This window comes from Penicillium psychrosexuale, assembly GCF_028828465.1.
Source record: "Penicillium psychrosexuale strain IBT 29551 chromosome Unknown utg000002l, whole genome shotgun sequence".
Lineage (NCBI taxonomy): Eukaryota > Fungi > Ascomycota > Eurotiomycetes > Eurotiales > Aspergillaceae > Penicillium > Penicillium psychrosexuale.
Window position 1 is genome coordinate 6,403,285 of NW_026643187.1, and position 14,266 is coordinate 6,417,550.

Below are 14,266 nucleotides of genomic sequence, written 5' to 3' on the forward strand. Positions count from 1 at the left end.
ATGTGGAGAAAAGGAAGACAGAACGTTGGCCGTTTCAGTTATGTAATGTGTAAAGAGAAGGTTTGATGTCTGTGTAAGCGTTGAAGCTTTCGTTGGAGACACGAACGAGCCTGTGAGACTCGACCATTGAGCCGATGGGTCGAGCTGATCTGGACTATTTTTATAATCTTGTGACGCAGCTCGGACTATCGATTTCTGAGACTTTGAGCGCGGACCAACAACCGGCCAGGAACATTGTAAGCTGTTACGTGTGCATCCAACGCATTTTGGTTTCCTCTCATCGCATTTTTTTCTTGCGCTGGCGACATGTGAGGCACCCTGTCAAGGAGCGGAACCGGTGTTGTTTCGTAGGGGCTTGGCTCGTCCGGGGTGTCGTGGGCTCCGCGCCGGTCGAAAATGGCGCCAGCATGCCCTTGCAAAGCGGGAATTTGGGCGACGAGCTAGCTGATACAAGCTAGTCTAGAACACAAGGTTTGAGAGAGGCGAGACGTCGGCTGAACCGAGGTCTGTGTCGATCTGGGCGTGCAGCTTGAGGCCCCAACTCAATCCAGCTCCTCTTTTGTGGGCCTTCTTATCTGTAGGGGCTCATGTGGATAACTCAATATCAATTCACGCTCCAGCTCGGCGTCAGCGGAGCGGGGAACTCAAGTATAGACCGCTTTCGACACCGCTCTATACCGTGTACTGTAAATTGAAGCTATTCCTACAGACCATACTCCGTACTAATCACTAGCTGGGCGTTGAGACCCGTATCCGACCGTACAAACGGTTGAATTGAAGCTATCTCGACCCCATAAATCATCAGTTTCTTTGAATCCTGGGCGTTAAGAACCGCCTCCGACCGCACAAAACGGGAAAGATGTATGGTGGGAATAGCTTCGTTTTTTGAACTGAGTTCCAAGGTTCCAAGGTTAGATACTTTGCTTTTTAAGCCCGCTGTCATGGTAATTCGGGTTTACAATTCAGACATGTTCAGACATTAGGCCTGAAAAATCAGGCATTTGATCCTTCGCACACTGCCAACACAATTTTCCCCGAGACAGTAGCCGCCCCCCCTTTTCATATTCCTCCACTTATATACAAATTTACAGAATGCCGCTCGAGGCAAGACAAGATCATCATGTGTGGATGCTAGCCACTCTTGCCAACTGGTACTGGGAATGCTTCGAGAACAACTGAACGATAGTAACCAGCTTGTCCAACAGGAACCCAACGCTGCGTTGATCCATGGTCTCCTCAGTAGCTGTGACCATGAGCTCAAGCCGAGATCCGTGTTCTACAGAAATGATACCCAGCTGACCGTGCGCCAACTTGGAGCTGGCCCAGTCGCAACCAGACGACGAGCGAACACCGCCCATCTCGAAGGGCTCCGCAGATTCTTCGCTCTGGTGGTGCACAAGACAAGCCATTTTTGAGCCAGGTTGCCACTCTGTGCAAAATTCTGCGATCGCGTCAAACGATGCCTCATCATGGGCAGTGATCGCTAGCTGCTGCACCTGGACATGATGCAAGAAATCCTCCACCGTCCAGTCAGGTTCAATTCTGATTCGAACGGGCAGATGATTCAAGCAGGGTCCAATGGCCGTATTCGGGCCCAAGGGACTTCCACGCCCGTGCATAACCTGACCTAAAATGATATCAGATCGCGCAGTTTCCTCAAAGAGAACCCATGAGAGAGCTGCTTTCACGAGCGTTGACACGGTCATGTCCGGTGCGAGAGAGGGCATTGCCACTTGGCGCCACTCGACTATGTCATTGTCTGAGATTCGTGCCTTCCCAGTTTGATCAAGGGGGTCAAGGGCAGCGCACGGAGCACCTTGAAGATATCGTCGCCAGAATGAAATCTCGGCTTTGTTCAGATCGCCCATTCGCCTATAAGCGACATCCTTGAATTGTGCAGCCGGTGTGAGAGGCTCATTCTGATAGGCTTTTTTGATTGTCTCCCACAGCAACGGTATGGAGGCCCCATCATACTGCGCATGTGATATGCGAAGAATCAATGCAGAGCACTGTTTGATGCCGCTAGTCACGAGAGTGAAGCTGACTGGCATTATACCTTGGGCTGTAGAGGGTGGATCCTTTTGCTCAGACTCTCGAGCAACATATGCCTCTGGATCATCACATTGAACAACATTTAGCACAGGCTCAACTTCCCGGAGGATCACCTGGAAGAACCGGCCATTGGCCTCCATGAATACCGTGCGGAGGATGCTGTGGTGAGCCACAACCTGCCTGCACGTGCCCTCCAGTCTATCGATATCCAGGGCTGCTGGGAATACTTGTGCCATCGAGACTGGCGATGAATGGGTTATGTAAAAGACTTGGAATGGAAGCGCTGGGATGATATCTTCCACATTATCTTTGACCAACGAATGTCCCGTTGCGGAGTGCCAAGCAAAAAGTTCTGCGTGCTCGTCATCTGTAATCAGGGAGTAGGGTATATTGTGCTGCGAGGAAGAAGCTGCAGTCTGTATCCCATCTATGATATCGCCGGGGTTCAAGGTGGTAGCATGTTCGGCAACGCGCATTATTGTTTTCCACTGGAACAAACTCTCCACTGAATGCTCAATCCCGGCTGCCCGAGCCCTTGATGCGGCTTTTAGAGCCGAGATCGAATCACCTCCCAATTGGAAGAAGCTTTCCTCAGCACCGATCTCGTCGGGTGCAATACCGAGTACTTTCGCCCAGATGTGCTGCAATTCCCGCTCCGTTCCCATGGCGGGCATTCGCTTATCTGAAGGAGCTTCAGCGAACAATGACTCCAGCTGAACACGCGTTGCGCTCGCCGCTGAGTCTCTCAATCGCTTTCGGTCTACTTTGCCACTGGCGGTGTGAGGTATCCGTCGAAGCGGCACGAAGGCAGACGGTACCATATAGTCTGGAAGGATGTCGCCTAGTTGGCGTCTGACACTTGATATCTGGGCCGTAAAGTTGGTCGGGGCAACAATTTCCAAGGAAGCGATAGACGAGATCGATACCGGTGGCGCCATCTCAGCCGATTTCGAAGCGACAAAGACAACCAAACATTTGGAATTCATCGAAGCCATCGGAGTCACAATCTCCGCCACGATGTCCGTCAGATCTTCGGGCCAAATCTCCTGCAGTCGCTTCTCAACTTCTGCAAGCTCAAAGCGTTGACCTCGTAGCTTGACCTGGAGGTCCTTTCGTCCTACAAACGAGAGAGATCCGTCCTTCTCATAACGGACAAGGTCTCCTGTTCGATACACCCGGCCACCACTAGTGAGGCCAACACGGCGCATCCATGTTGGACATGAGATAAAGTTTGTAGCTGTTTGGTCCGGACTGTTCAGATATCCGCGACCCACCAGAGGCCCTTGAAGAAGAAGCTCGCCCACAGCACCAATAGGAGCGACTCGGTGGGGATTCCGTGGGTCGGTCACCCAGCAGGCCCCTGCAATCGGGAAACCGATATTCCCGCCTTGCGAGTTAGAGTCAATCGGGGACTGCACAGTAAACACGACCGTGCATTCTGCTGGACCGTAAACGGGTACGAGGCGTGCATGTGGCACCCACTGCTGGATGTCACTCGACCGAAGGGGCTCTCCACCAAGCATGATCGTTCGGAGTGATCCCAACTCATTTGGTGTCATTGCGCGCAATACACTGGGGGTTAAATGAGCATGAGATGGTTGTAGCCCTTTCAATGCCTCGGTCAGTCGGCCTCTCCGCTCAGCCTCCGTCAAGACGCAGATGCAAGCACCCGCAAGCAATGGACCGAGTATCTCCAAAATACTCACGTCGAAAGCATAGGAGGAGAAGTTCAGCACGCGGGAACCTGGGCCAATATCCATAAGACGAGAAACTTCTCTGGTCATTGTCATAAAAGAACCATCCTCAATCACAACCCCTTTGGGTTTACCGGTTGAGCCAGATGTAAATACCGCATAAAGAGCACGATCGGTACCAAACCGGGTCGTCTCACGATCTGGCATCGATGTGCACTCTGAGTCGATGCTCTGAGGCATGATGAGGACATTGTGGAACAGCGCCTCAGCTTTCTGAAGATGCTCTGGCGATGTAAGTATGAAAGGAGGCTTTACCTCCTCGCAAATATTCCGAAGCCGCTCTTGTGGATGCGAGGTGTCAAGAAGGACGAAGGCTGCCCCTGCCTTGAGCACGGCCAACACCGCTACCACAGTCCAGCAGGACCGATCCAAGTATATTGGAACAAAGACCTCTGATGTGGCTCCCTGCAAACGCAGAAGGCCAGCGATGTTGCTCGAAAGAAGGTCTAGTTCCTTATAAGATAGGCTGAGGTTGGAAGACGAGACGGCTATACGCAATGGTTGCTTCTCACAATGCTGGGAAATCACATCAGTGACCGATAACGGACATCGTGACGGGAATCCAATGTTCCAGGCTTGCAGCTGCTGGATATCTTTGTCATTTAGTGTAGCAATTTCGTGCACCAGTCTTCCTGGATGATGGTGCACCTGCTGCAAAATGTGGCTGAATTGATCTAGCATATGTTCCACTTGCCATGGTGGAGTGACACGCTCATCAGTGGACATGGCAACAGTCACCACATTTGGCTTGAGCATAACGGCTAACTGGATGGCATATGTATTTGACGCAGCATCCCCGGACGATGTTCCCATGGGTTCCATAGGATCATTGGCGGTTCCCAAGTTCTCAACCTCTCCTCTCCCCTCTACAAGAAGGGTTTGGAACGAACAGGCCTGCTTGGCCTCCGGCCCTATGGCAGCAATTTCAGACAGCCCAACTTGTTCGAATGGAATGAGCTGTACTGTGCGCTCCTGCAGATTTCTGAGGGCATGTGAGACGGTCGCATTATCATCGATTTGCACGCGCAAAGGAAGCGTGGCAATTGTCGGACCGGCCATGCCCTCAATGCCATTGACAGATGCTGCTCGTCCAGGAGACACAATACCAAATACCACATCGTCATTACTCTGGTAATGAGACTGAACAAGAGCCCATGCGAAACGAATGGCGGTGGTTCGACTGACACATTCATCCATCACTGGGCCGGTCTCAATCGTTCGAACCGTCTGTTTCGAAGCTTGAGGCCGGTATGATGTGGACGGAAGTGCGGGAAATGGCTCGGCGGTAAGTTCATGGAATTCCCGACGCCAGTGTTCGAGCGCGTCTTTCTGTTGGGACATGGAATATTTGATGAATTCTTTGAATGGAGTCATGTCGGAGGGCGTTAACGCCTGGCCCTGGTAGGCCTGTTGTGCACGATGTACAAGCAGAGGCAGTGACCAAGAGTCATACAGAGCATGATGAATGGTGATAACCAGGTCCAGTCGCTGAGCCATATTGGAATCATCGCTCATGACTGGGACGACTTCAAACTGCACCAGTGGCTGACCTAGAAGAACGTTCCAGTTCAACTTTTTGTGCTCCTCCATGCCCCCCGAGATCCAGTGAAGCTCGCTGTTCTGTATCAGGACCTGCATGAAGCCAAACTCCGACTGAATGAATCGTGTGCGCAGAATTCCATTATGTTCTGCTACGGTCTGCCACGCAGTCTTCAATAAAGACAGATCAATACCTGGCTCTAAACGGAAGCGATGGTATGCGATATATGACCCGGGACGCTCCGCTGTCAAAGCTACCATACCGGCCTGCAATGCGGTACAGGGGTATATGTCCGCGATTTGCTCAATCGGAAGTCTGCATTGTTCCATTGCCTGCGATTTCAATTCTTCCCGGTGATTTGCCGGGAGTATTGAGAATGGAGGCACAGAATCATCCAATTCCTTTGGTTTGAAGTTTGGCCGTTCCTTTGGTCCCGGAAGCGAGCAATTCAGTGCAAGGTCGCTAAGCTTGGGGTGCAGGAAGATATCCGAGACACCTAGTTGAATGCCTTGATCGCTAGCTGTAGCAGCCAGCCTCATTGCTGCGATCGAGTCTCCACCCAAGCGGAAGAAGTTGTCGTCAGGTCCGATTGTCTCCGCAGGGCGAGCCAGCACTTCAGCCCAGCAAGTTTGCAATGCAAGTTCGCCCTTTGTCATTTCTCTCAACTGTCGCAGGTGGTGACTGGTCGCCTCTTGGCCAATATGGGCTCGTAGCGCTTGAGATGCTGCGTGTCGCAGTTCCTTCCGGTCAATCTTTCCATTCACCAATCGTGGTACCTGATAAACAGGAATGAATGCCGATGGAATAAGAGAAGCTGGAACATCTGCCCGAAGACGTGACTGCATCTGCTCCACGGCCGCCTCGAAGGCTTGAACATCGCCGCTGTCTTCTGGTTGAACAATAGAAGCTACCAAGTGTGCATCTTTGGGACCATTTAGTGCGATCAAATCTGCAAAGACTTCGGGGTCGTTGATAGGGAAGCACTGCTGAACATGGTGCTCAACTTCAGCAAGTTCAATACGTTGTCCACGCAACTTGACTTGGCGGTCTTTCCGTCCCATGTATTGTATAGAGCCATCCACAAGACGCCGCACGAGGTCACCCGTTCGATACAAGACACCCTTTCCGGAGGCACGGATCTTGGATAACCAAATGGGATATGGGACGAATGCCGCTGCCATAGCCTCCGGACGATTAACGTAACCGCGACCGACAATAGGACCATCGATGAGCAATTCTCCGACAGCACCCACAGGCACGAGCTTCTCTGGTTTGTTTGGATGGGCCACCCATGCGACACAACCAGCAGGGTATCCAATGTTTGATTCGTCCTGTGAGAGGTATTGCGGTGAAGGCTGGGCCGCGGCAATGACAGAGCATTCCGAAGGACCGTAGGCATTCATCAAGCGTAAATGTGGTGACCAGCGACGAACATCGTCCTTCGTCATGCCCTCTCCACCGAGCACGAGTGTTTCCAAGGTCGAAACATGCTGCGGATTTAGGATGCGTGCCACAGAAGGGGTCAGCAGCGCCCAATTCACTTGCATCTCGCGGATTGTATGGCCCAGTCTCTGATTTCGGTCTGTATCGGAGGGAATGCAGATACAGCCGCCGACCAAAAGCGTATCGATCATTTCTACAATGCTAGCATCAAAAGCGTAGGAGGCAAATTGGATGACCCGGGCGTTTCTATCAAGACGAAGCACCTGGGCATGTGCGGCTGATGCTGACAGGAATGACTGGTGCTCGATGACGCTTGCCTTTGGCCTACCCGTCGATCCAGACGTGAAAACAGCATATGCGGCGGACTTTGGACTGGTCGCCAATGGGATAATGTCTTTTCGAACCCCTGAATGCGGCTTTTGGCTGAGGTCCTCAACGATGATAGGATTTGGCGCCAGATTGGCTGCAAGTTCAAGGTACCTCGATGAGGTGATGATTACTGGACACTGGAAGTCCACTTGCACCATCTCTTGCAGTCTCTCTGCTGGATGCGATGGGTCAAGCAAGATGAATGCTCCACCTGCCTTCATAATGGCGATTATGGCGACAACTGTCCATCGGGATCTCTCACGGCATACTGGCACAAATACCTCGGGACCGACACCAAGCAGTACCAGGTCCGTAGCCAATAGTGATGAGAGGAAGTCGAGGGTCTCATATGTAAACTGACCATCCCAGGCATCGACTGCAGGGGATGTGGGTTGCGCCGTCGTCATTCGTTGTATGTCAGTGTGAATACAAGATCGCACAGTTTGCGGTAGGTTGTAATTGAAACGAAGCATTTGACTCTGATTCTTCCCCATTGACAGGTTGATGTCGCTTAGGTTTATGATCGTGGGATCAATAAGCTGCTGAACGATGTGACAAAAGGTGTCGGCCACCAATTCAGCCTGAGCTTCAGCCACAGCGTGCGTCCAGTATGTCAAATCACAATCGATGGTCTTTTGACGCGAAGTGATATTGATCGTCAGGTCATACTGTGTTTTGGTAAGTTAGTGCTTTTTCGTTCTGAATGACTATTTTGGGTATTAGACTATCCACACATACCTCAGTTGAATCAATTCCATCTTCCGGTTGCAATTTAATCTTTTCAGACTTATCAGAAAATAGATTTCCGGCGTCCTTTTGTAATGACATCGCGGTATTGAACAAAGGTTGACCGGAGCGCCTCAAAGAGTGCATGACCTCTGCCAAAGAGCAATGTTGGTGATCGAGACTTTGGGCATAGGCTGCATGATTTTCGGCAAGCGTTGAGAGAACTGGTGAATCATCAGCCAAAGATAGGCGGCAAATCAACAAATTGATCAAAGGTCCAGAGATGTCGTGCGCATCTTGGACTGGGATATCACGACAAGCATTCAGATACCCGAAGCATACAGACTCGCTTCCTGTGTATGCACGAAGAGCAACACCCCAAGCGACCTGAAGCAAACTGGAAATGGTGATACCGTGATGCCGGCAGAATGAGGAGAGATCTTGTCCAATACTCATGGAGAATGGCAACGATTTCAGAGAGCTTGGGGCGGTTGCATGCTCTTTCAATCCAAGAGATGGAAAAACACACGGGTGAACATCAGTCAGGTATTCCTTCCAATATGATTCCGAGGCCCTATGGTCCTGAGTCTTCAGATAACTCAGGTACCTGCTATAGCTGCCCGCAGACTCGGCGTCTAGTGTCCCATTGCATGCTTGGTGGAATTCAGACAGTAGTCTTTGCTCAGTGATACCGTCAACAAGAATGTGGTGAATAGCCAGCTGGCAGTAAGCCCCACCATTAGGCTCAATTGCGACCGTAAGCTGATGTGGTGGGCGACCCTTCGTGTTTGATGACTTTGGATTCAACAAGAACTCATCCGAAAGGGACGGAACTTGGCCCTCCGCGCGCAATTCCGATCCCGACAACACCTTGATATTTGCCTCGCAAGTCCTCAGAACTATCTGGACAGGATGACCGTGCCCTTTAACGCCATCGACGAAGACAGTGCGCAAGATAGGTTGACGATCAACAACCTGCTGCCATGCTTGCTTCACTTGATTGATATCGAGTGAGGAGTTGGCGGATGTTGGGCACAGAGACCACCGGATATGCGACCAGTATACTTGAGGGTTTCTTAATTGGCTCAACCACATGCCGAGTTGAATGGGCGAGCAAGGGAACATATCCTCGATTCCAGACGGAGATACATCAAATCGGCCTGAGACTTGATGGAGTAGGCTGTGAAGGTGCTCCTCGCTTGCAAGTGATAGCAACGGAAAATCGACAGCGGCGAGTTGCTGTTCCTGCTGCAGCTCCATGGGGAGTTCCTCAAGGGTTTGTTGGCAATTGCTGATCCATTGATCTAGTCGGTCCTGGTGTTGTAATTGTTGGTTATAAATGAAGGACAAGTTGAGGGAGCCGTTCATGACGGTTGCGTTCACATCAATGAGAGCCATGCGCGGCAAATCGGCTGCCATGGGGAGAAGGGAGTCATCTTGGACTGATGTCATCTGAAGAAGGGCACCTGGTCGTTCAAATTGTTGGAAAAGACCGGTGTAGTTGAAAAGAATCTCCATTGGGGAATGACTCTTGAATTTTTCCGGTCCTTCAGGGTGGAGGAATCGCGACGCAAAGTATGCCCATCCGTTCGTGGATATGCTGCGGCGGCCGTCTTTTGTCATCTGCAAGATCCTCCTTACGTTGTCCTCTTTCTTAACATCCAAAAACAAAGGTGCAATAGTGGTGAACCATCCAACTGTGCGGGATATATCAATTTCCGGATCCCATGGCTCTCTTCCATGCCCCTCGCTGAACATGGTGGGTGCAGGTCGATTTTCAAAGGCCTGAACAAAGGCGTAAAGTACGGCTGCCTGGATGATTTCCACTGGCTGGGTATGAAATGCGCCATTTGCAGCACCAATTATTGCCTCTGTTGTTTCCCGCGATACCGTGATGGTTCGTCGCGTTGCATCCGCCCAGGTATTCGAACCCAGGATAGCCTCTGGGCCCCAATAGTCCATTGAAGGACGTGGAATTTCTGTCTTCAGCGTTTCGCTCGGATCAAGAGACTGCTGAGCATAGCTTTGTTGAAGCCGGGACCATTGTTGGAATGATATAGAGAGGGGTTGTATTGTACGGCCCGTGTTGAGGATGTCTTCCAGGTCTTGCAGAAGGACACGCCATGACACGAGGTCAACCACAAGATGATGGGCCATCAATCCCAAGAACTGCTCCCCGGCATCCGTAGTGATAACGTCAACAACAATCATCACTCCCTGAACGATATCAAGCGTGTTCTGGCTGATTGACAAAATCTTCTGCAAGGCTTCACGGTCATTCATAGAGGGCACCCGATGCTCTCTAAACCGAAGGCTTCTAGACACATCAGGGCCAATAATCTGTCCCCATTGGCCATCCGCTCGTTTTTCAAAACGGGCGCGGAGCATTGAATGAGTTGCAACAATCTTCTCAATCGCCCGTTTAATCTCAGGAGGTGGAAGTGGTGTGCCGAGCCGGAGAATGAACTCAAGAGTAAACTTGTTGTGACCATCGGGCACTCGCTCAAAGAAGAGCTTCTGGATCGGAGAAAGTTCAAACCACACCTCGGTTTGGTCATCCTCCGCGGCTGAGGCAAAAGAGACAGATCCAGAATCTTGGATTCTTTCCGCCAGTTGTCTGATGCTTGGGAACCGGAAGATATCAGCAACAGCTACTTTGAGTCCGACGGTGCGACAGCCTGCAGCAACTTGCATCGCGCTGACTGAATCCCCTCCCAGACGAAAGAAGCTTTCCGTAGTTCCAATTTCTTCAACAGTCCGATTTAGTGTATCGGCCCAGATCTGTTGAAGTTTTTCCTCGCGAGAAGTTGACGGCGCCTCCGGTTGCATTTTCGCAGCTCGATATGCCTTCATCTGCTCCAAAGACAGCTTATTGGCCTGCTCCTGGATGGAACGTCTATTGGTCTTCCCAGAGGGCGTCAGAGGTACATGCGATAAAGGTAGGTAAAACCGTGGAATCATGAAAGATGGTAGAACATCCGACATGCTAGCCTCTGCTTCAGCACAAGCTTCACGAAATTCGTCGGATGGAGGAAGGAACTCGACTTGATGACTGCCGTCGTCATCTGGAAGCGACGCTGGAAGACATATAAATGCTATCAGCAAAGCCTCCGGTCGATGTCCATTGGTATTGTTATGAGGAAATGACCGGCGAACGTCTGCAAGGGTCTGGCTGGCTTTGGGAAATGCTTTGTGAAGATGGTACTCAATGTCCGCCAGTTCCAAGCGCTGTCCGTGAAGCTTGACTTGGGTATCCTTCCGTCCAAGGTATCGGAAACTACCATCCCCGGTAGCTTGGACCAAATCTCCGCTTTTGTACAATTTTCCGGATGGAGGGGAGCCAAATTGCAGGCGCCAGGGGGGTGCTTCAACGAAGACCCGGACCGTCTGCTCGGGATTCGATAGATAACCCTTGCCAACAATCGGTCCTTCTATTAACAGTTCTCCAGTGCAGCCCAGTGGCATGAGCACCCGATGATCCTCCGGGTGAACAACCCATCCAGATCCACCTGTGCTAAATCCTATGTTTGCTGGATCGTTGCTCTTGAGATTTGGTTGTACACTGAACACTGCTGAACACTCCGCTGGGCCGTACGCATTTCCAACGTGTACAAAAGGCTCCCAGCGGAGAACATCGCTAGCCAGAACTGCTTCTCCGACAAACATCAAAATCTTCAAGGATTTAAGACTGTCAGGACTAATAATGCGAGTGACACTGGGCGTCAGGCACGCAACGTCCACTTCAAAGCGGTTCATAGATTCCACAAGATGACCGTGACAGTCGTCCGTTGACGGAATGCAAACACAGCCTCCTTGGATCAGCGTACTGAGATGTTCGATAATGCAAGAATCGAACGCTGGAGAGGCAAATTGCAGCACACGCGACTCTGGTTTGAAGTGGTATGGCTTGCCATGTGCCACAGAACTTGATGCAAAGCCTTCATGGTGAACAATTACACCTTTGGGTGTGCCTGTGGATCCAGAGGTAAATGTCAGATAGACGGGGTCCTGTGGGCTGATCGCCGACCTCTGAGATGAGCTATTGCACTGAACCTGCTCCGGGTCAAAAGTATCCACGTTGAGCAACGCTTGAACGCCAAGCTTGGCCGCCAGAGCGATATGCCAGCCGCAAGTCAATACCAGGGGAGCTGCAACAGCTTCACACATATTCCGTAACCGGGACAGTGGGTGTGATGGCTCTAGCAGCACAAAGGCAGCACCGGATTTCATCACAGCAAGCATGGCGACGGCCATCCACTTGGTTTTTCCCAAGAGAAGAGGCACAAATGACCCAGGGCCAACACGATGCCAGGAAAGATGGTCAGCCAATGCCGAAGACAAGTCGTCGAGGGCTTGATATGAGTAGCTGCCATCCCAGCTACTGATGGCCGGGGCAAAGGGCCGTTGTCGCGTGCGGCTTTCAATTAGAGAATGGACACACGGGATGACATCAGGGCGCTTTGTCAAGATGTTCTGTCGACGCAGATCGCTCAAATCTTCGGGGCTCACGGCACTGATGTTGGAAAGCGTGAGGCCTGGCTTAGTGTCGATCTGCTCGTAAATATGAATGAATTGGGAGAGAATCCGCTCCATTTGACAGACCTCGGTTGCTGCCGGATCAAAAGAAGCCTCAATCCACATTGTCACGGCTGAGGGGCGACACCGTAGGACCAGAGGATACATATCGTACGCCACTTGAGTCGATCGACTCTGGGAGAATATATCGGGAAGTTGATGGCCATCTCGAGGCTCGACTGAGAGCAGCGTCTGGAAATGACATGCTGCCGCTGGCCCAGGTCCAAGGCGAAGCAGATTTTGCAATCCGACATGTTCGAACTCCATCGATGCTGCCCATTCGTCCTGTACTTTAATCAAAGCATCTGCAACGGTATTCTGCCCGCACAGCTTGATGCGCACCGGTACGCTAGCGAGTGCAGGTCCACTCAAGTCCTGTACACCGGCAACAGATACTGCACGACCCGCGTTGACTGCTCCAAATAATGTATCGTCAGAGCCAGTGTAGACAGATTGCAGGATAGCCCACGCCAACCGAATCTTGGTGCCGACGGTGCTTGAGGAACCACTGCCAGATTGAATGTTAAAGGACCTTTCCAGCCGCTCGGTTGGTCTGGCAGAATGACCCACAGTGGGTAGTTGAGGAAATGCCACCATCGTGGCCTCGTGTGCATCACGGAACATAGATCTCCAGAAATCATTGGCTTTGTCTTGAGTCCGCTGTACATGGTCCACTAGTGGCCGAAAGGGGTGGAAAGACAGTTCCTCGTCTCTGTAAGCGGCGTCGGCTTGGCGCAACAGCAATGCCATCGACCAGTGGTCGCAGATGGAATGGTGAATGATCACTTTCAGCTTATGTTCGGTGACATTGAAGAAGAAATATGCCAGCGGAGCCCCTGCTCTCCAGGAAGGGCTGGTGAGCTCACCGTTGATGCCGTCGTCGGTCTCCTGCACCTGCCATGGAATTGATCCTCGCACCACTGCCTGCATACAGCCGCGCTGACTAGTGGGAATCATGCGAGTCCTCAATATCGGGTTGGCTTGGGCTGTCGTTATCCAGGCCTCCTGCAGCTTATGGTGGTCGATCTCTCGTGGCAGATGGTATTCGTGTTCGATGGTGTATGCTCTTGGATCCTTGAAAGTGAGGGCTATCATTGCTTCCTGGAGAGCGGTGCAGGGGTATACATCTTCAATCTCTTCCAGGGAGCAGTGACATTGATCGGCAACTTGTCGCCAAATTTCATCTACCTCATTCTCCTCTTCAGTCGACGGGGACGGAGTAAAGGTGCCTTTGTTGAACGAGATCAATGTTTCCTCCAATGAATCTCCCGGTGGAGTGATAACACCTGTGACAGGCATATCTGTTGATGGCCTCATACTGTGTTCGAGGTGCTGAATGCCCATAATTTCAAGTCTCTTTGCTTCCCATTCGATTAGGAAATATCGCTCTCTTTTTGGGGTCTATATTCACATACCTGTTCCACTCAATTGTCTCTTGTGTTATTCCAGTGTTTTTCCACGCACGATGGATACTATCGGTATTGTTACTTCCTATGGGAATAAGGGTTTGTAATTGGCAACCAAGAGGCGAGTTCGAATGAGACTTATAGAATATCGACATCCACGGTACCTAGTGCTACCTACACCTCAGAATAATCACGTTATGGGCTCCATACAGGCACAGGATAAACATCATGCGCCCTGATCCAAGGAATTTCACATAAACCATGGCATATACGATTTGTAAATGTAACATGATAGCTTCCTTGACGTACGTAGTAAAAGAAACCAGCATCTTTTAACAACGGCTTCTTCTTTTCCGGCGATGTCTACCTTGTTTTCGTTCTGCCAAGGACTTGACATGTAA

General features: G+C 51.1%; 1 protein-coding gene across 1 annotated transcript; it reads right to left on the reverse strand.

Annotated features, from left to right (window-relative positions):
• Positions 1-1,118: 1,118 nt before the first annotated feature.
• N7518_003548 (uncharacterized protein) lies at positions 1,119-13,776 on the reverse strand (the record flags this gene model as incomplete). Its single annotated transcript, XM_057184475.1, has 2 exons — positions 1,119-7,826; positions 7,897-13,776. The coding sequence occupies 2 exons, from the start codon at positions 13,774-13,776 to the stop codon at positions 1,119-1,121; spliced, it is 12,588 nt and encodes a 4,195-aa protein (XP_057045925.1).
• Between the last annotated feature and the right edge of the window lie 490 nt (positions 13,777-14,266).